The sequence below is a fragment of the Arvicanthis niloticus genome, chromosome 14 (assembly GCF_011762505.2).
Source record: "Arvicanthis niloticus isolate mArvNil1 chromosome 14, mArvNil1.pat.X, whole genome shotgun sequence".
Classification (NCBI taxonomy): domain Eukaryota; kingdom Metazoa; phylum Chordata; class Mammalia; order Rodentia; family Muridae; genus Arvicanthis; species Arvicanthis niloticus.
This window is the reverse complement of record NC_047671.1, coordinates 49,828,019-49,847,209: the sequence shown is the minus strand read 5'-3', so window position 1 is coordinate 49,847,209 and position 19,191 is coordinate 49,828,019. Positions and strand designations below refer to the sequence as shown.

Below are 19,191 nucleotides of genomic sequence, written 5' to 3'. Positions count from 1 at the left end.
CAGGTCACCCATCCCACATCCTCACATACATTCTACTGTCAAAGGGTATAGTGGCCGAGGGTCTGCACCCTGCTCCATGGCAGCCTCGGAATGGTGCCCGCTGTGGCACGATGGATGCACCAAGAATCTTAGGTTTCTGGGTTCCACCCACATCGCTGTCATTCTTGAACCTCAGTGTGAGTCACTGGCAAGTCCTGGGTCTTCCTTCTCCCCAGAGTAATCTGAGATGCTCACACTCTCTCCTCCTGGGAGCCTGTGTGAGAATTAATTACCAGTACATCCCAGAAACTGGTGAAGTCATGGCTGTAGGAGAATGTGTGGTGGGATACATCTCCTGGAAGGAACCTGCAGAAGTGGCTGGCGAGCCCCGCACATTGAGCTGGTTGGGAGAGGGCTACAGATCGGCTGGCTCTGCCTGGAGCCTGTAGAGTGTGGTCTCACTGGATTCCATCCCAGCCATTTTCTCCGCCTTGGACAGAGCTGCCTTGTTCCCATCTCCTTAGTCACAGGCCATTGTGAGGCTTGAAGTTCTGGGGGTGAGAGGCACCCCGGAGCTTGGATGCCCTATAAAGGCCTAGGCTGGCATGACTCCTAAATTAATAATGTATTTAGCTGTGGGAAGAGGTCTTTGAGATCGAGGGTGCGGAGGAGGTGTCCTTCTGAATGTGTGAGTGCACAACTTGGCACAAAAAGGGTTACCCAGCGCAGCAGCCATCTTGCTGCAGCCGAGGCTTTGTTCCCAGCTGAGGAGCTGAATGGTTCAAGTCTTGGACTGGTGGGATTTTAAAAGCCTCCCGGCCACTTGTTGGGGGGGGGGGGGTGTGCATTTTTCTGCACTCTTTCCCCAGTACCACAAAAGACACTTTGGGTCCTTGAATTTTGGCTCAGAAGTTCTGAGTCTGGGACAGGAAAAAGGGACCCATTTCTTCACAAAGAAATCTGTGCTTGTTTACTGTGATCAAATGAAATATTTTGTTAGTCTCCGGGTTGGTTCTCCCCACCCCCACCTGTGGAGACATGTGTACCCTCCCCCACCTTATCCCTTTTCCTTTTTTACCCAATCCCTGCCCCCATTCCCAGGGGCTCTGGTAACATCTAGCTGTGGGGTACTAAGTCTCTATCTCTCTGTTTCCTCCACAGCAAGCCCCGCCCAACACTGACTGGCGTTTCTCTCAAGCCCAGAGACCCGGCACGAGCGGGTAGGTGACTGACTCCCCATCCCACCCTCTTCTCTGCGGCATTTTCTCGGTGATGACGTGGGAGAAGATGAGGGGGAGGGCTCGGCATTTTCTACAAATGGCTTCTTTCCCCGTTTCATGATTTCAGGAGGCTTTTGTGTTCTGGGGGCTGCTATACAGATCCCAGAAAGAAGAGATGTCTGCTCCAGCTATTTTGGAAGCAAGATTCACCCACGCACCCTCTTGCTTCTCCCAGCCACACGCCACATTTTCTGATCTCCTGAAGGCTCTGTGGGACCCAAGGATAGTCAGGGGTGGGGGCGGGGTGAGGAGGACTGTTGTATCTGTCCATTGTTTACATTCTCTTCCAGTCGAACTGGCCTTTATCCTGACCCGTGACTTGAGTAGAGGAAGTGGGGCCAGAGGAAAACAGGCTGTCTCCAGTCAAAACCTTGTGTGAACCATGGAGGAAAATGGAGGAGAGAGAGAGAGAGAGAGAGAGAGAGAGAGAGAGAGAGAGAGAGAGAGAGAGAGAGAGAGAGAGAGAGAGAGAACAAAGCTGGAGATGGCATTGCTTATAAAATGATACGTTGTCATACCAACACAAGAAACAGAAAGTTTCCCTTAAGGAGAACCAAGGAAGGTCTCCCTCTGCTTCTCCAAGCTGTCTTGTGACTCCATACACTTCCCTGTCTACCTGCTGGGTTTTGCCTCCATCTCCTCTTTCTCCAGCTTGTGTCTCCCCTCTACCTACTCGTCTTAGTTGGCAGTGCCTTACACCTGTGTGTCTTTGTCCCATCTGCACACACTTCTGAGCTGTGCCTGCCATGGCAGGGTGCTCAATAAAGGGAGAGGCATGAAGACATTTGACTCTTCCTAATACCAGACTGTCGCCCCACCCCCTTCTCTGTCTCTGTCCCTTTACTTGTCCTCTTTGTTTGTCTCTCAGTCCAGTCATTTCCTGTGTCACTGTGGTCCTCTCTCCATGTTCCATCCTCCTCTTTCTCTTTCTGCCTCTCTTTGTGTTCTAAGGCGTACAGTGTCAGACTCCATGTCTGTTCTGCTTCTCATTCAAGGTCTCAGTCCTCTCTCTCTCTCTCTCTCTCTCTCTCTCTCTCTCTCTCTCTCTCACACACACACACACACACACACACTCCCCGTCTGTCTCATTTATTGGCACTTGTAGGCAAGCCAGCACCCCAGTGCCTCCCCCTCCTGTCCCTCACACTCAGACCCTTTGATGGCTACTCTCTACCACTCTCCCTCCCATCCTGACTGGCCCAGCTGTTCATTTCAATCAAGGATAAATTCCTGCTGAGACAAGAACCCCCTATGGGGGTGGGGAGGAGGATGGACTTCAGCAGAAAGACCTTCAGTTGGTCTGAGGGGCGTGGGATAGGATCTGGGCCAGCTTGCGAGGCAGAAGCTAGGAGCTGGGAAGTCCAGGGAGTGGGGCAAGGCTTAGGCTTGCTTCCTGTGTTTGCCCAGATGCTAAGATGCTGTGTGTTGGGAGCTCCCATTCTGCTTTCTCCTCACCAACTAAACCCTAGCTACAACAAGAACCCAGAAGCCTTGTGTAAAGGCAGATTCCAGCTCCTGGGCATGTGACCTAGGCATGCGCAGACTTGTCTGAAGCATCAGGAATGTGAAGCACTTCCTAGAGGGCCCCTAAAAGGCAGCCAGAGAGGCTGGGGCTGCTCTTGCCCCTTCTTTGACCCCAGCTGCTTCCTCTTTTCCTTGCTGGCTTTGCCAGCCTTCTGTAGGCTGTTCTTGTATTCATTCATTAAGTGAGATTTTACTGAGTCTCTACTGTGAGCCAGGCACTGCACTAACATGTCTGCAAGAGTGAGCAAGCAGACACCATCCCCAAGCCCTGAAGTTTTCAGGTCAGCTGAGGAAACAACAACAACAGCACAGTAAATCACACTACACAAGCAAACAACCCCCTCAAAAAATTCCCAAAAAAACTAGTTAAAAATCATAGTTCTGGGAAGAAGAGTGGAGTAGGAAGAGGAGGTTAAGGAATGCTTCCAGGAAGGAACATTTGAACTGCAGTAGTTTGTTTTAAGATTTATTTATTTATTTATTTATTTATTTAATATATGTAAATACAGACACACCAGAAGAGGGCATCGGATCCCATTACAGATGGTTGTAAGCCACCATGTGGTTGCTGGGAATTGAACTCAGGACTTTTGGAAGAACAGTCAGTGCTCTTAACCACTGAGCCATCTCTCTGCAGTAGTTTTAAGACATACAGGGCAACTGTGTTCCTTGTACCCTGGCCAGCCAAGACCCTGACCCTGAAGCAATGGTGGTAGCTAGTCTTGGAAGCCCCAACAGTTGTTCTCATGCACCCCCCTGGGGAGCATTCTTCCTTGCAGCCTGTCCCTTCTCATCAGTGAGAGGCTTTGATGGCTTGGACTCCATAGTGGAGCTCTGGGGAAGATGAGAAAGGCTCAGGAGATCTCCCTTCCACAACTGTGGTTGACTCATCCCCAAAGTGGCCAAGATGAAGCAAACCAGAGGTGCCATCTTCTCGCTTCATTCATTTAGCCCTTAGTAAGGACCTACTGCAGTCTATACATGAGACACATAGAGGTGGCCCCCAGTCTCAGGGAGTTGGCAGTGTGTTGAGTGTTGACCTAGTCAGAGAGCAGAAAGAGATCAGAAGGCAATAAGGCAGGTGAAATCTGCAGGAGTCAACCACCGGAAGACAAGGACAAACATTGCAGATGCAGGAAGAAGCTATGTAAAGGTCCTGTAGCCTCTCACAAAAGCATAGGGAGTTTTCTCTTGGCTGCCATTTTGATGAGCACACTGGAGAGAGCGGGATGAAGAAACGCAATTTCTCTTTCTCAGGGTAATACTGGTTACCTCCACTGCTGCTCTGTCCACTGTCTGCCAGCCCCTGTCCAGCCACATCAGGGTCAGAGCAGGGTTAGTGTTGAAGTCTTCAGTAACCCAGGGTGAAGTTCAAGGCAATGGTAGGTCCCACTGCCCAAACAAAAGGGAAAGAATCATGTTCCAAAGTCCCTGCTGGTTGTGAGTTTCTCCTTCCCACACTGAACCTTCTCAGGCCATCCATCTGGCTTCTGATTCCAACAACTGTTCCAAACCGTGAGCCCAGCAAGCTATTTCTCTCTCTCTCTCTGGCTGTAGCCTGGGCTCTGTCCTGCTCTGCAGCTGTTCCAAGAGTTTCTGGTACACCTTGTTCTTTGTGATTCCTGGGTTATTCTTCTCCAACCTGGATGACCTTCTATTCCTGTTCTGTGACATTATTCCTGCCCCCTCTCCCGCTCCTTTTCCCCGCTCCCTCAGATCGGGCAGTTGTTCAACAAACAAACAGCAGCTTTCTGCCCGCTTGTCCCAGCCCCCATAGAATAGTACTTTCTTGGAATTCACAGGCTTATGCTCACTGCTCTTCCAGAGGCCAGAATTCAGTTCCCAGCACATCATGTTTCTCAAACAGGGAAGAGAGAAAAAAAAAAAAAAAGAGAAACTCTCCCATAATCTAGAAAGAACCACTAACATGTTGATGTAGAAGAGATGTCCATATATGAAACTTGACAATAAGCTGAAGCTCACAGGTCCTGCCATTTGCCCCAGCTCCATCTCCTGTCGTAAGCCATTGAGATCCCCACCCTTGTATGCCCTTGGATTATTTCCAAGCAAATCCCAAACATTACATAATTTCATCTGGGATTTCCAGGCCCTTTTATTGGGTATGGTGATGAATGTCTTTAATCACAGCACTCTGGAGGCTGATGCAAGCAGATCTCTGTAGGTTTGAGCCAGCCTGGTCTACAATGAGTTCTAGGATAGCCAAGCCTACACAGAAACCCTGACTGGGGAAAAAAAGGAATATATATATATATATATATATATATATATATATATATATATATTCATTCTTTTTAAAAATATGCATTTTTGCATTCGGTTCAATGTCTTCTCAGTCTCTTAATCCTTTTTAGTATAAATGTTCCTTTTCCACCATTTTTGTCTTTTGGTTGCAATTTATTCATTGAGTAATTAACATGCTCATTATGTGTCTTTCTAAGCATTTTTATTTCTATAGTCAAACAGCATGCATAAGCTTCATTTTTAAAAAGTCTGGCAAACTTGTTCACAATATTACCAGGTTGTTTTTTTTTGTTTTTTTGTTTTTTTTTTTTAATAGAAATTGAGGTCATCCGTCTTTTCAGTATTATTGTAGCCTATTTTTTCTTCTTTATAACATGCAAGATAAATTTCCCCATGTCAGTAAAAACTCTTCAAAGTCATTTAAATGTTGCATAATGGCATCTCATATGGATAGATATGTATATTTTTAGGTGCTAATAGATTCTTGCTTTGCTAACCAAATACACATGCATATACATTTTAACACAATTAAGTACAAGCTGTTGTCAGGTTTTTCCAGGTTTCTCACTTCTTAGCATAACACGGGGAATATTGTGTCACAGCCAAACCATAGGCTGCTCCTCTTCTCTGACCTCCACTCTCAGGGTTAGCCAGAATATGTGGGTGCCTGGACAACGGACTGTTAACCACAGTGCATTTCCTTTATGCTTACTTTTGTCTTCAAATCTTGGAAGAGCCCCTTGAATCTGCTGCTGGGGCTCCAGGGATGCCTGGCTGAGGCCAAGTTTCTCTGTGTGAGATCATCATGGGCTTTAGGGTCACATCAGGCCAGAGGGAGTTGCAATTGTACCACTTAACTAGCTGTGTGTGACTCTGAGCAGGCCTCCAAGGCCTGGAAATGAGAGGTAATCATAATTCCTCTCTCGATGATGAACACATAACCCAGTGGCTCCAGGCCTTAGAACCCCTCCCACTGTCACTCTCAGGCAGTTTGCTCACCTGTTTGGCCTCTAGCATTTCCCTGACTGTTCAGCCCTCTTGGTTCCAGGCTACCTCTATTCCCTGCCGGGTCACCCTCCTGACCTGAGTGGTCTCTGTCTGTGCTCTCCACACCTTCATGAGCTCAGTCACACTAGACTGAGGGTTGTTCCTTTGGTTTTCATGAAGACACCTGTCTGAATTTCTGTCCTCTGTGCGGCAGGTGGACCCCTCACACCCTCCATCCTTGTCACATAGTTAAATCTCACCATGGCAACCCCGCTTCTGCACATCTCAAGAGCTCTCCAGAATTCTGAGGAAGCAGGAAGCCAAAATGTTTAGTGTTCACTTTGCTTCCCCAACCAATTCCCCCCACGCCCCCCCGGCCCCCAATTACTGAGGACAGGCCCCTCCCCTGCTTTGAGAGCTGTCTCCCATACCCTCTGTCTCTTAGGTGACTTGGTTTTGTTTTGTATTCTCCAGACAGGGTTTCTCTGTGTAGCCCTGACTGTCCTGGAACTTGTTCTGTAGCCTCTAACTTGGAGATAGGTCCATCTGCGTCTGGCTCTGGAGCATTAGGATTAAAGGGAAGAGCCACCACTACCTGGCTCAGTGACTCGATTTTAACCTTTCAGGGTTTTATCTTAAAATGTCTCAAATGTATCTAAAAGTCAAAAAACTAGTATAGTGAAGTATGCATATTGAGTGTTGTTTTTTTTTTTTTTTAAAAAAACAAACAAACCTAGATTCACTAGTAACTTGCACACACATGTGCACACACACAGGTTCTATCCTTCGAGAACCATGGGCAAGCACGATAGGGGTCAGAACATTTGAGACAATGCATTCCTTCTAGGACTCCTATAAAATCACAAAAGAATGATCATATTTGAGGAATTTAATATTAATATAATAATACACAGTCCACTACCAGACCTTCCCAAATGTTCTCAGTATGTCCTTTTAATCTGTTCTTTTAAATTTAATCTTAATTTTGAAATTAAATTCAGAATTCAATCAAGGAGCATGAATTGCATTTGGTTGCCATGTCTCTGCCCTTGGCTTTAATCAGAACAGTTTCCCTACCTTTTTTTTTTTTTTTTTAATTAAATAGATATTTTTAAAAGTATCCAGACCAGTAGTCTTTTAAATGCTCGTAGTTTGGGTTTGTTGATTCTTTTGGCTAAATTCAACATAACTCAGCAGTCTCGGTCAGAACATTACATACATGGTATTTGGTGTTTCCCAGGGACCACATCACTGGTACTCAACTGCCAGTGTGTCCTGTCCCCAGTATTTGACATCTATTTGTCCTGTTATCAAAACTGTTATTTGCTCACTTGGTAAAAGTTGTGTCCCCAGACTTCCCTACGTTATTTTCATTTCTGTTTACTTATCTCTTTTGAGACAACCTCTCTCTGTGTGGCCCAGGCTGGCCTCTAACTTTGAGGCTCAACTAATCACCCCACCTCGGCCTCCATAATTCCTGGGACTACAGCTGCCCATCACAGTGTCCATCCTTATAAAGCTTATAAATAAAAGTATTTATTTATTTATCTTCTGCTAGGCTAGACATGGAACTCCAAGCCTTCTGCATGCTAGACAAGCACTCTACCACTAAGCTGGTCCTTGTCTGTTTTTGTTTTGTTTTGTTTTTCAGGCTTTTTTTTTTTTTTTTTTTGACTCAGCCTTTCTATATAACCAAGGCTGGCCTTAAAAATTACACTCTTCTTCCCTCAGCCTCCAGACTGCTAGGATTACACACGTGTACACATGCACACTTTCACACTTGAACGTGTACACATGTTCTCTTCTACTCTTCAGGGTCTGCCCTGAAACCAAATTCTTTTTTACTTTATCGGGACCTAATTCTCTCCCTTGAGCTCTTCTCCTTAGCAACTTTTATTTATTTACTTGTTTGTTTGTGGCAAGTTTATCTCAATGCAGCTCAGATTGATCTGAAACTCTCCAATATCTTCCTGCCTCAGCCTCCCAAGTGCTAGGATTATAGGAATGCACCACCAGGCCCAGCCAGGCAGCTACTGTTTATTGGGTGGAACATCTCTGTGTCAGACTATGCCAGTGTGTGGCAGGATGTGTGTGGAGTGGTGTATGTGGGGTTTCTTCCCTCACCCCTCAAACTAGAGTGATTTGATCCTTGAAAATCCACATGATGGCTAGGTATGGTTGTAAATACCTATAATCCCAGCACTCACAAAGCCGAGGCAGGAGAATTACTGTGAGTTTGAGGCCCACATGGGTTATATGAGTTGGAGGCCAGTTTGGCTTACAGAGTGAGACTGTCACGAAAACAAACAAAAAACAGAGACAGACAGAAACAGGGAGAAAGGAAGAAGACACACAGGGAAATTGGCACTATGGGACAATCCCTCATTGAGCATAGTTACAATTCCATAGCACTCTTGAGATATTTTAAAACATGAGTCACTTCATGTTTTTCAATGCACAGTGCTTCTAAGCGACCTACTGAGTGCTTCAGCTGGAGGCAGACACTGGCCCCACACCACAGGGGTCAAAGTAATGAAGGAGCAGAGTAGCTCCTGGACCAGGCTGGGCTCAGCCCAGCACTGCTAAATTTGAGAATCCCAATCCCCCCACCCACTCATTTTATTTATACTGCTGGAACAAAGGCTGTGTGGTTTAACATTCTGGGCATCAACAGCAGAGAACCTGAAGGGGAAGTTACTGGGAAACTGTTTGATGATAGGCTGTTTGGCAGTGGGGAGGATGGGCTGTGAAGCAGAACGGACAGTTTGGTGTAGCGACTATAGACTTTATCCTGAGGGCTTAGGAAAACACTGAGCAAGTCTGAGCTTGGGCAACTGCTGTGGGGTTACTTGAGGCCTCCTGAGTTACCTGAATATTTCTCTCTCATGTCTGGACCTTCCTCTAGTTATGAGACATTCTCTCAAATTGTCGTCTTTCACTGTTCTCAGAAGATGGCCTGATGTCTCAGGCTGTGACAATAGATCACATCCTATCATGAAGGACGGCGGGATGGCATTCAGTTGATGCATCTGAGACAGCATGAAGCTGGCTGGTCTTGGGCAATGGGCATACTGGGGTCTGGCATTGAAGGGTTATATAAACTCCACCTACTCCACTCAGGAACAAGTCTTAGGCATAGGGTGTAGGGTGGAGATGGGGGATAAGGATGGGGATTTGGGGACCCCGGGAAGAAGCTGGGGGAGAATGAGCAGGGTTTGACCTTGTCACTGTCTCTGCAGATCCCAAAATGGTGATGAAACCGGCACCTGGCCCAACAACCAGTTCGATACAGAGATGCTGCAAGCCATGATCTTGGCCTCTGCCAGTGGTAAGTGGTAGCCATGGGTGTGGTAGGGTGAGGGTCTGACGGAGGGGTGCTGCCATCATAGCTATGGATGAAGTCTAAGTCTGTGTGGCTTCTCTGGAAGACCAGGTGATCGTCAGTGACGTAGCTTCATCTTAAACTGTTTACACGAGGCAAACTATGTAAAAAAGAAAAAAAAAATCTCGTCTACTCAAAATTCAGAGACAGCTGAAAACCATGTATTTTTACTTATTATGATTTAGTAATCTTACCCTTGATGTCTGTGAGACTGAATGAGGCCTGGCCTATGGCTGACCAAAGGATAGAGATGGGGGACAGATGATAGGAGCTGTCAACTTCTGGGGCACAGGGCTGAGATCCCTGAGAGGTCAGCTGTACACATTGGGCCTGGGGAGATGCCAGGTTGAGCCCTTGAGGGAAGTAAACAGGTCTCTTTAGCTGTTGTGGCCTTGAGCCCTAAGGCCAGAAAGCAATCTTTTCAGCCCAAATTCAGATGCTAAAAACAGACATGGAAACAGTATTTATGGCCCAAAACCTTCCCAGAAGGTCTCTCATGGCCGCGTGCATGCTTCCCTGTCAGGGCTCCACCCCTCCAGCCCACACAGGACCTGACCCAAGGCCCCAGCCCTGGGCTCTGAGGGGAATAGACTCCAGGACTAAGGTGGCAGGGTCAGGCCCGGCTCTCACTTTCACACCTACTTCCAAACCCCAGAGCCTGAGAAGCTGCTGGAGTCCAGCCCAGCCAGCCCTGAGAAGGGAGGGACCCTTGAGAGAGCTCTTAAATAAACACTTGGGGGAGGGGCACCCAAAAGAAGGCTGCGGTTTGCAGCTGTGCCAGTTTTGGTCTCACTTCCTTGGCTAACTCTGGTTATTGTTATTGTGGGGTCTTTGTCTGACTTGGACTGGCAATATTAAGGGGACCAGGGCAAGGCGGTAATGAGTTTGGAGCTGGAGGGAGGCCAGCACCCTTCCTCCACTGGAAACGATCCAGTCTCTTTGCATTTCTAAGTATGTTTTTTTTTCTGAGACTGGAGCAACCCCTGGTCCTTGCCTAGGCCAAGTCTTGGGGGTTAGGATATAATCAGAAAGGCCTTTGGAGACTCTGAACCGGCAGAGCTGACAGGGCAGGATTCCAGTGTCCTTTCTGCATCTTCAATTTCTCTCCCTCCTAATCTCCTCACGTTCTCTTCCACCAAGTGGCCATTTTGAATGATTCTCAGAGATCTTGGGTGCCTGTAGCATGTGGGTGGGCCTGCCTTCTTGTCATTTAGTGGAGCACTTCCTGTCTTTTTGTTCAATCTCCTTCTCAGTTCCTCCACATTCCTTCCTAATTGAGTGCTTGGGGGCAGAAGCAGCTCTATACCACACACACACACACACACACACACACACACACACACACACACACCATATGCACACACACATCCCACAGGCACACACACCACACACATACACACACACACACACCCCACATGCACACACCCCACACACCATACACAGATACACACACACACACATACACACACCACACACACACACACACTCACTCACACACACACACACACACACACACACACACACACACACACACACCTATCTTCTCAATCCCCTAAATCACTTTGGAATCCTGGCTCTTTGAAACTAGATCTGGGCCCTTCCCCCTTGCATTACCAGGTTGGAGGAGGCTGTGAGTTTGAGGGGAAGGGTGAGCCATGGAGGGCTGGTACCTCCTGGAGTTAATTAGGGAGATGTCAGCAAATGAAAGGGGTGGGGAGGGTGGGCAGCAGGTCCCTCCTACCAGGCCCGTTCCCAGAAGGCCTTTTGCTCCAGGAATTTGAAGACTGGATATAGAGGGTTGTGGAAACCCAGACTCCAGGTTGCCAAGGTGGAGAGACCTTGGCACATCTCTGCTCTTCCCGTCTCTTGCCTTCCCCTCAGACCCAAACTGGAAATATTTCTGGTTCTGGTCTCTATTTCTCAATCCCTGGTTGATGTCCCAGAATTACTCAACCTCTCCAGCCTTAGTCTCAGCTCCAAGGTCGAGGGTGGAGGCACAGGCTAGGGGAAAAAATGCTCCAGCTTTTGGCTAGGCTGGGCAAGGCCTTCAACTCTCTCTGTGTCGAGGGTTTCAGAGCCTCCAACTGGGAATCTAGGAGCCCAACTCATACCTCTCTCCCCACCACCAGCTCCATTCAGAAGGAATACAGTGGACTGGACATCATCACACTGGGTGACACAGATGGCTGAGGGGCAGCAGAGTAGGATTTCCTGAGTGCCTGTTTCCTTTAATCCTCACGGAAGCCCCATGATGGGTTATTTCTGTGCTTCAGCTGCTCAGGTGGACTCTAGTCATCTGGATCTCATTCCCAGGCAGACAAGGAACCTGCTTTTTAAGCAAGTGTGCAGCTTTGAGCTCCTCCAGGAAGTTGGCCTAAGTGGCATCCAGTCATCTGCTTCAGGCACTGAGCCCCATGCCTAGGCTGTACCTAAGATATTTGTTCCAAGGACCATCATCTCCCAGAGTGAGGGGCAGCCCTCCTTTGCCCATGTCTTTGCCCCCCAGAGCAGGAATAGATCCACGTTGGTAGTAACGGTAGAAGAACATGTTCCCATCACTCAGATACTGTAGTGTGAAGTCCCACTAAAACACATATTGCCTGGTTCTGGCCTTCTCTCAGCATTGGCTCCCTATTCTATAAAATGAGGGAGGACACAGCCACATGCTTGGCTGAGTGCCGGCAGTGTTAAGATTCAGTGGCCATATATGTACTTGCCATGGAGTAGGCAGTCCAGTGCTGTCAAGAAGTGGATGCAGCCAGGCCTAGTGTGGACAAAGCTTATAATCTCAGCCTCCAGGAGATGGAAGCTGAAGGATTTCAAGTTCAAGGCTAGTTTGGTCTATCTAGCAAGCCCTTGTCTCAAAAAGAAAGAAAGAAAAAAAATAAAAAACAAAACCCAATGGCTCAATGCTAAGACCTCTTGCCCATGGTTGGAGCCTTAGCACTGGGGCTTGGCAGGGTGGAGGATAGGGGGAAAAAAAAAAGGAATGCTTCTGTTGAGCTGGCATGTTAACACACACCTACAATCACAGCACTCAGAGGCAGAGGCAGGCAAAGACTAAGCCTAAAACCAGCCTGGGTGAGTCTGTCTCAAGAAACCAAGGCCTGGGCCAGGATACCTTTAATCTAGCACTCAGGTTGCTCTGGTCTAAATAGTTCCAGGTCAGCTCAGTGCTACATAGTTAAAAAAAAAAAAAAAACAATTTAAACAACAAAAATGGCCCACACCTTTAATCCCAGCACAGGCAGGTGGATCTCTGAGTTCAAGGCCAGTCTGGTCTGCAGATCGAGTTCCTTGACAGCCAAGGCTACACAGAGAAACCTTGTCTCCTAAAAACCAAACTGAACCAAACCAACCCCAACAAACAACAACAAAACCCAAGAAGAACCAAACCAAACCAAACCAAACCAAACCAACCAACAAATTAAGGGCTGGGCTGGGTATGAGCTCAGCTGGGGAAGTGTTTGCCTAGCATGTGCAAGGCCGTAAGTTCAATTCCTAGTACCACACAGATAGACATATGTATATGAATGGAAGAACACTCCTGCATATAAATTAATGGCAGAGCTGCTGAGCACATGTCCTGTGCTAAGCCTTGGTTAGGGGAAGATGATAATGCACAAATCATGGTCTAGCGTGGAAAGCAGAGACAAGTGTTTGAAGCCTTAGAGAAATGCTAGCTAGCACATCTTGAGCCCTTGCCACATACCAAACACTAGTCTAAGCAAACACCTTAGAAGGGGAGACTTTCTAGCTTACCTTCAGTTTATGCAAGTGAAGGTATTTACAAAACTGATGGTAGAGGCTGGGTAGACTTGTTGAGGATCACGGGTCAGGTCACTGTTGACTTCTCCCCCTGTGCCCACAGAGACGGCTTCAGTGACCACTGTATTCCCAGTGCTGGGGTCCAGGCATTCACTACTTGCAGTGCAAGGAAGTCACTGACCCCAACTGACCATCTGTTCTTCCTCTGTCTCTGCAGAAGCCGCTGATGGGAGCTCCACTCTGGGAGGGGGCGCTGGCACCATGGGTTTGAGCGCTCGATACGGACCCCAGTTTACCCTGCAGCATGTGCCTGACTACCGCCAGAACGTGTACATCCCTGGCAGCAATGCCACGCTGACCAATGCCGCTGGCAAACGAGATGGCAAGGCTCCAGCAGGTGGTAATGGCAACAAGAAGAAGTCCGGCAAGAAAGAGAAGAAGTAACGTGGAGGCCAGGCCTTGAGCCACAGGGCAGCCTCCCTCCCCAGCCAGTCCAGCTTGTCCTTACTTGTACCCAGGCCTCAGAATTTCAGGGCTCACCCCAGGATACTGGTAGGAGCCATGGCCATGCTCCCCGTTGGGAAACAGAAACAAGTGCCCAAGCCAACACCCCCCTCTCTGTACCCTAGGGGGTTGAATATGCAAAGAGAGTTCTGCTGGGACCCCCCTATCCAATCAGTGATTGTACCCACATGGGTAGCAGGGTTAGTGTGGACATACACACACAAAACCATGCCACACTCCCTTAGTTACAGCTGAACTCATCCATCTTCCAACCCAGCCAGGCTCATCCCTCTCCTGCCTCCCTCTCCCCACCCTACCCACTCCTTCAGTCCCTCTCTTTGAGCAAGAGAGTTGGGCTGTTGGGGTGACAGGCGAGCTAAGCAGGCTCCTAGTTCTGAACAGTTGAGAGAGTATTACAATCTTAAGGTCTCTCCTTCAGTTCTGCTTTCCCCCAAAGCGTGGTTTGGGACCAGTCTTCTCATTTCCTTCTAGAGCCTGAGACCAATGCTTAAGTTTTGGGGGACAGTCACCATACCTCTGGTACTGATGATGCTTGCTGGATTTTGGGAAGGCATTTTGCTACCAAGCCTCTTTTCAATGCCTGGGGACTACTAGTCTTTTGTTTTTCATTGTTTGATGTTCCCACTGCATGCTGTGACTTCCCTACACCTCAAAGAAGAGACTCCTTTGCATGTCTGGAGACAGTAGGGGGTGGTAAACTAAAGGGAAGTTGAGTGTATACTGCTGGGAGTGGGGCAGTGGACAAAACAGCCTGTTAATAGGGTCTTGCAAGGGGCTCTGTATGTACCCAGGGTACTGGCTCAATCCTCAAATTCTAGCCATAGACAAACACCAGGCCAGACCCCTCCATCCTGGTTCAGCCTGGGCAGCTTGGGCTGAGCCACCGGGACCAATGGATTTAAGCTGACATTTCAGTCCAAGTTTAAGACCAGATAGCAAAGAGGGGCCTCTGTGGGTGCTGGGTACTCCAGAGGTGCCCTTTGGTGGAAAGGTCAGTGGTCCTAGCAGGAAGGGAGGCCCAGCAATGTCATTCTTGGACCCTGGGTCTAGTCCAGTAGCTAGAAAAAGGGACCAAGTGGCCATAAGGTCTCAGCCAATGATGGGGCTTTTCCACTGGGCCCCTGTAGTCCTCAAGCCCCTGGCCTCCACCTTACCGGGTGCCATTTCTTCTCAGAAGGCCATTGCCCAGGCCCCCCAGGCCACCCCCTCGTGGCCAGAGACCGGTTAAAGCCCCCCAGTGCCTCCTTGTGCATAGAACTCCCTCTGCCCCAGCCCTTACGGTAGTGTAGAAGCCCCCTCCCACACCCCCCCCCCGTTGGTGTAGAATAGCCAATAGTATAGTGTGGTGTGCTTTTACGTGATGGTGAGTGGGCAGCGGGCAGTGGGCTGTACGCAGCCGTCTGTCCTTTGAATCTCAATCTGCCTGCGCGGCCCGTGCTGTGTTTTGTGCTGTGTCCACACGCTGCGGCGACCCCTCCCTGTACTGACTTCTCTATAAAAGCTTCTCTTCGCATAGTCGCGTAGCTCCTGCCCATCCCCCTTCCAATATCTCTCGCAAGTTTTATACTCTAATATTTATATGGCTTTTTTCTTCGAAAATTAAAAATAAAAAATGGTTTCTTCTGAAAGTCTGACTGCGTCTGTTTAAGAAATGGAACACAGAACATGTGGGTGGAGTCGAGGGGTTTGTCTTAAATAATAGAATCAAAGGATCATAGTTGTGTCTTGTTTTTGTCTCGATCTATTTTTGAATTGCGTGTGCTTGTGCAGTGCGCATCTGACTGTCCAATATGGAGTGCATGTTTCCGATTTCCTGGCGTCTCTAATAATATGTGATGAACTGTAATGGTGCTTGTGGATCAGTATGCGGTGGTGGTGTCGCTGGAGAGTCCATTGTGGGGGTGGGGAATTTGAATGCGTGCGCAACTGAGTGCACAGATTTATTCTCAGGGCTGTCTCCAGGCAGAAAAGGAGACCCTGCATGGGGGGCGGGGAGCAGAAGCGTGAGTGGGGATGGGAGGGCGCTGGGGACTTTTTCCTTGTTCCCGCCCCTTCCCCACTAGCTACCTCCCTTCATCTAAGAGAGGGGGCTGATCCAGAGGAGGAAGGATTCTCCTTTCCCTCCCCTCCTCCCTTGCAGCTGCCTAGAGGTTTTAGGAACAGCAGGAATAAATGCCCCGGAGAAAATTTTCTCAATACTGTGTTCCCTACCCAGGGCCTCAGTTTCTCTAAGTGGAACTTGCTTTCACATTCTTTTTATAGCAGCAAAATCAATTGAAGGGATGGCACGAGGAGATGGCTTGGGGACCCAGCCTTTTCCTCAGTCCCCCTCCCAGCGTGGCTCTTCTGACTCCTAGGTTCTTGCAGCTCCTGGAGTCAGGAAGGTTGACCAGGACACAGACCCACAGGTTTTCGGGAGGGTTAGTGAGAGCATGTCCATCAAAAGAGCCAGAAGAGCAGTTTCTGGGCTCCCTCCCTCGGATTCTGGTCACCAGCTCTGCCACCTTCTGGTCTGTTGCCATGGAAACCAAACCTTCCAGGCGACTTTGACTTTGCGTGGGAAGGGTGGTGGTGTGTGAGGTTGCTGAGAGGAAATCAGGGTTTTCTCAGAGCCTAGTGTTGGAAGGGCGGGGTACTGAGTGCCTGGGTTCTATTCCGGGCAAGAAAGCAGACGGTAGGGCAAAGAGCAGCTGTGGCTGGTCCCCTAATTGGTATGTGGACACCAAAAGATGAGCGGAAATGGATAGCCTCTAGGGTTTCAAGGCAGGTAGCCACCCCCACATCTCTGCCTCTGCCACAAGAGGCAGCTGCGCAGGCCCAGGAGCTATTTAAACGTGTTTTATTTCTAGTATAGGGCTGTCCAAGGGCCCTTCTTGTCCCCCATGGGTCTGCTCACTGTTAAGGTGTCTTTGTTGAGGTTACAACTTGCTTAAACAAACAAACATAGCTTAGTGACCGAGACCTTTGGTATCTGGGCTGGGACTTCTGACCCAGGTTGGGCAGGCTCAGGATTCCAGCGCCAGGGTTAAGCACCTTTAACTTGGTGGGGATACAGGAAATAGGTAATGACCAGAAGACTGGCATCTGGAAGAGCCAGGAAGTGGGAAGCTGGAGGTGAGCCAAGGGTCAGTGTGGAAGAAGCTGGAGTAAACAGACAACAGCCCTGTAAGGGGGCCGTGGCTCACAGAAACCATCATGGAACTGAGCCATGCCCATGCTAGACTGCAGGACTGGTTAGCTTTTGACCGACTTGAAAGATCAACAACCACCAAGAAAAGCCTAGACCACTACAGTGAAAAGAACCAGTCAAGAATTTTACAAAGGAGGCCAGAGGTTGGTTCTGTTTCAATGCTTTATTGACAGTTGGAAACAAACCCATCAAACTGGAGGTGATGACATCCCAAAAGCCCAGGAGGCAAGGGGTTTGCATTTTACCCCCTCTACTTAAAAAAATTTTAATTAAATGCATTTTAGCAAAAGTGATTAAAAAAAAGAAAAGGGTCAAAGCCCCATATGTCAGCGAGCAAGATGGCAGCTCGGAGAAGAACCAGCCCCTACTTCAGTCTTCCCAGGAAAGAGCCCAGGAGCTGCCACTGTTCCTAGGACACAACCCAAACAGTGCTCCCTGGCCACAAGGCTTCTGCACTGGCCCTTGTGTCCTAACTCCTCCATGCTCTGGCAACTCTGTGTCAAGCCTGGACAGTGTCATTCCTTCTCTGTAGCCTCGGAGGGGAAGCTGAAAGGGGCCTTGGAGGAGAACAAGCAGTGACCCTAAAACAGAGAATCTGGGCTTCCTGAGGTCTGGGCCACCCAGTCTGGCTCACTGTTATATGTGGGGCAGGGCACCCCTGTGCCGCTTCTCAGCGTCCACTTAGCATCTGCACGTTTGGCTTGATGATAATTTAATACATTCATGAAAACACAGCATCTGAGCTCTTACTACCCCCTATGGTGTGGCCCAGCCCACCCAGAGAAATTTCTCTTGCCCCAGAACTGATGCTAGGTAAGGGTCTGCCTTGACCTCAGGTTTAGTCTTGAGGGGTGAGGCCAATATTTAGGCCATGTTCAGGACTGACCCCAGGGATGCTTGAACCTACCATCAAAGCCTCTTTTATTATGGACGGGAAAGGGGACCAAAGTTATTTTTCTTAAAAAAATTTTTTTCATATAAAAATAGATCCATTTGCAAAACAATTTCTCAGCCAGGAGGCTCCACCTCCCATTTCCTTGGATGGAGGGGGTGAGGTGTTGGGATGGTCACACTACAGCCCACACTCCAAATGAGATGCACCAAAGCTTTGGGGAAGGCATGGGAGAGGGAGCTCAGTTGCAGGGTGGAGGTCAGGGGGCTGGTGCAGAGGAACCAGGGAGGCAAGGGCATAAAGCATGGCAGCGGGCAGGGGGCGGGCCCCACACTGTCACTATGCCCTAGCTACCTGCCTATGGCTCAGACCTGGGCCACAGTGGAACAGGGAGAGTGGTTGAGACCCTTTGCCTGGGAGACCTTCCCAGGAAAGTGGGGTAAGGGTGGGATTTGCTTCCTGCTTTTGCAGAAGCAGCTCCCAATGCCACAGCACTAGTAATAAATAACTGCCAGGAGGAAAAGCAGAGGTGACAGCAGTGAAAAGATCTAGCCCGAAGGTTCACAAGTCCCATGCTATTCTCAGGGCCAGAGAAACCACAAAAGAAAAGCACAAATGCAGCAAGACTGACCTAGGGGAAGGCCCACCAGAGAGTGGCTGAGAAAGCAGGCTGGGTTCTGTCTGAGACCAGGACCTCTGGGTAACACAGAGGAGGACAGGGTTAAGGCAGCAAACACGGACCCTGCTTTGGTAATACAACAGCCATGGCTGGCTGGGCTGGGCTCAGGCCACCCTACACTGCCCCTTCCTTCTGGCCTCCAGGCAGCTGAAGCTGTATGTGGTGTTCAGAGAGCAGCAGGCCAGACAGAAAGACAGGGTCAGGTGGTGGAGTGGCCACCGCAGAGGGATATCTCCTTGACCATTTAGGCACATGCTGCAGGTAGACAGTCTGGGCTTCGCCTCGGAGCAGCAATGGCCATAAAGCCCAGCTTAGCTTGCACGGCCAACCAGTTCCTTGGCTTCTTCAAGGATTGTGGTGACTCCTTCACTTTTCTTGGGCACCTTAGCAGGACCAGTAGCCATGGCATCATCCTTGGTCAGCTCTGAGGCTAGCAGAGATGTGACTGCACACCCAGCCTTCCTGTTGACTGCAAGAGAAAAAATGAGACTCTATTCACAGAAGGCCTGGTTTCTAATCTCATTACAATTCTAAAGCAGGTATTCAGCCAGAAGCCATGCAATTGTGGCTGCCTTGTCTGGTTCTGAGGCCTTATCAGAAGGTAAGCCAAAAACTCAAAATATACCTTTGGGGGCAAGTACGAAGGTTTGGATACAGTTTTGGACAGAAGAGGACTTGAAGGGCCAGGGAGACGGCCCAGCAGTTAAGAATACTGGCTGTTCT

General features: G+C 48.9%; 2 protein-coding genes across 28 annotated transcripts in view; one reads left to right on the top strand and one right to left on the bottom strand.

Annotated features, from left to right (window-relative positions):
* LOC117719689 (protocadherin gamma-C4) overlaps positions 1-15,335 on the top strand; it is a 176,213-nt gene extending 160,878 nt beyond the window's left edge. For all 26 annotated transcript variants that reach the window (XM_034517887.2, XM_034517888.2, XM_034517896.2 and 23 more), the window contains exons 2-4: positions 1,141-1,199; positions 9,272-9,360; positions 13,400-15,335. In XM_034517887.2, the coding sequence (XP_034373778.1) occupies positions 1,141-1,199; positions 9,272-9,360; positions 13,400-13,626 (375 nt within the window). In that variant the 3' untranslated portion in view covers positions 13,627-15,335. The remainder of the gene's footprint in view (positions 1-1,140; positions 1,200-9,271; positions 9,361-13,399) is intronic.
* Positions 15,336-17,045: 1,710 nt separating this feature from the next.
* Positions 17,046-19,191, bottom strand: part of Diaph1 (diaphanous related formin 1) — a 91,924-nt gene continuing 89,778 nt past the window's right edge. For both annotated transcript variants that reach the window (XM_034518092.2, XM_076912758.1), the window contains one exon: positions 17,046-18,937. In XM_034518092.2, the coding sequence (XP_034373983.1) occupies positions 18,780-18,937 (158 nt within the window). In that variant the 3' untranslated portion in view covers positions 17,046-18,779. The remainder of the gene's footprint in view (positions 18,938-19,191) is intronic.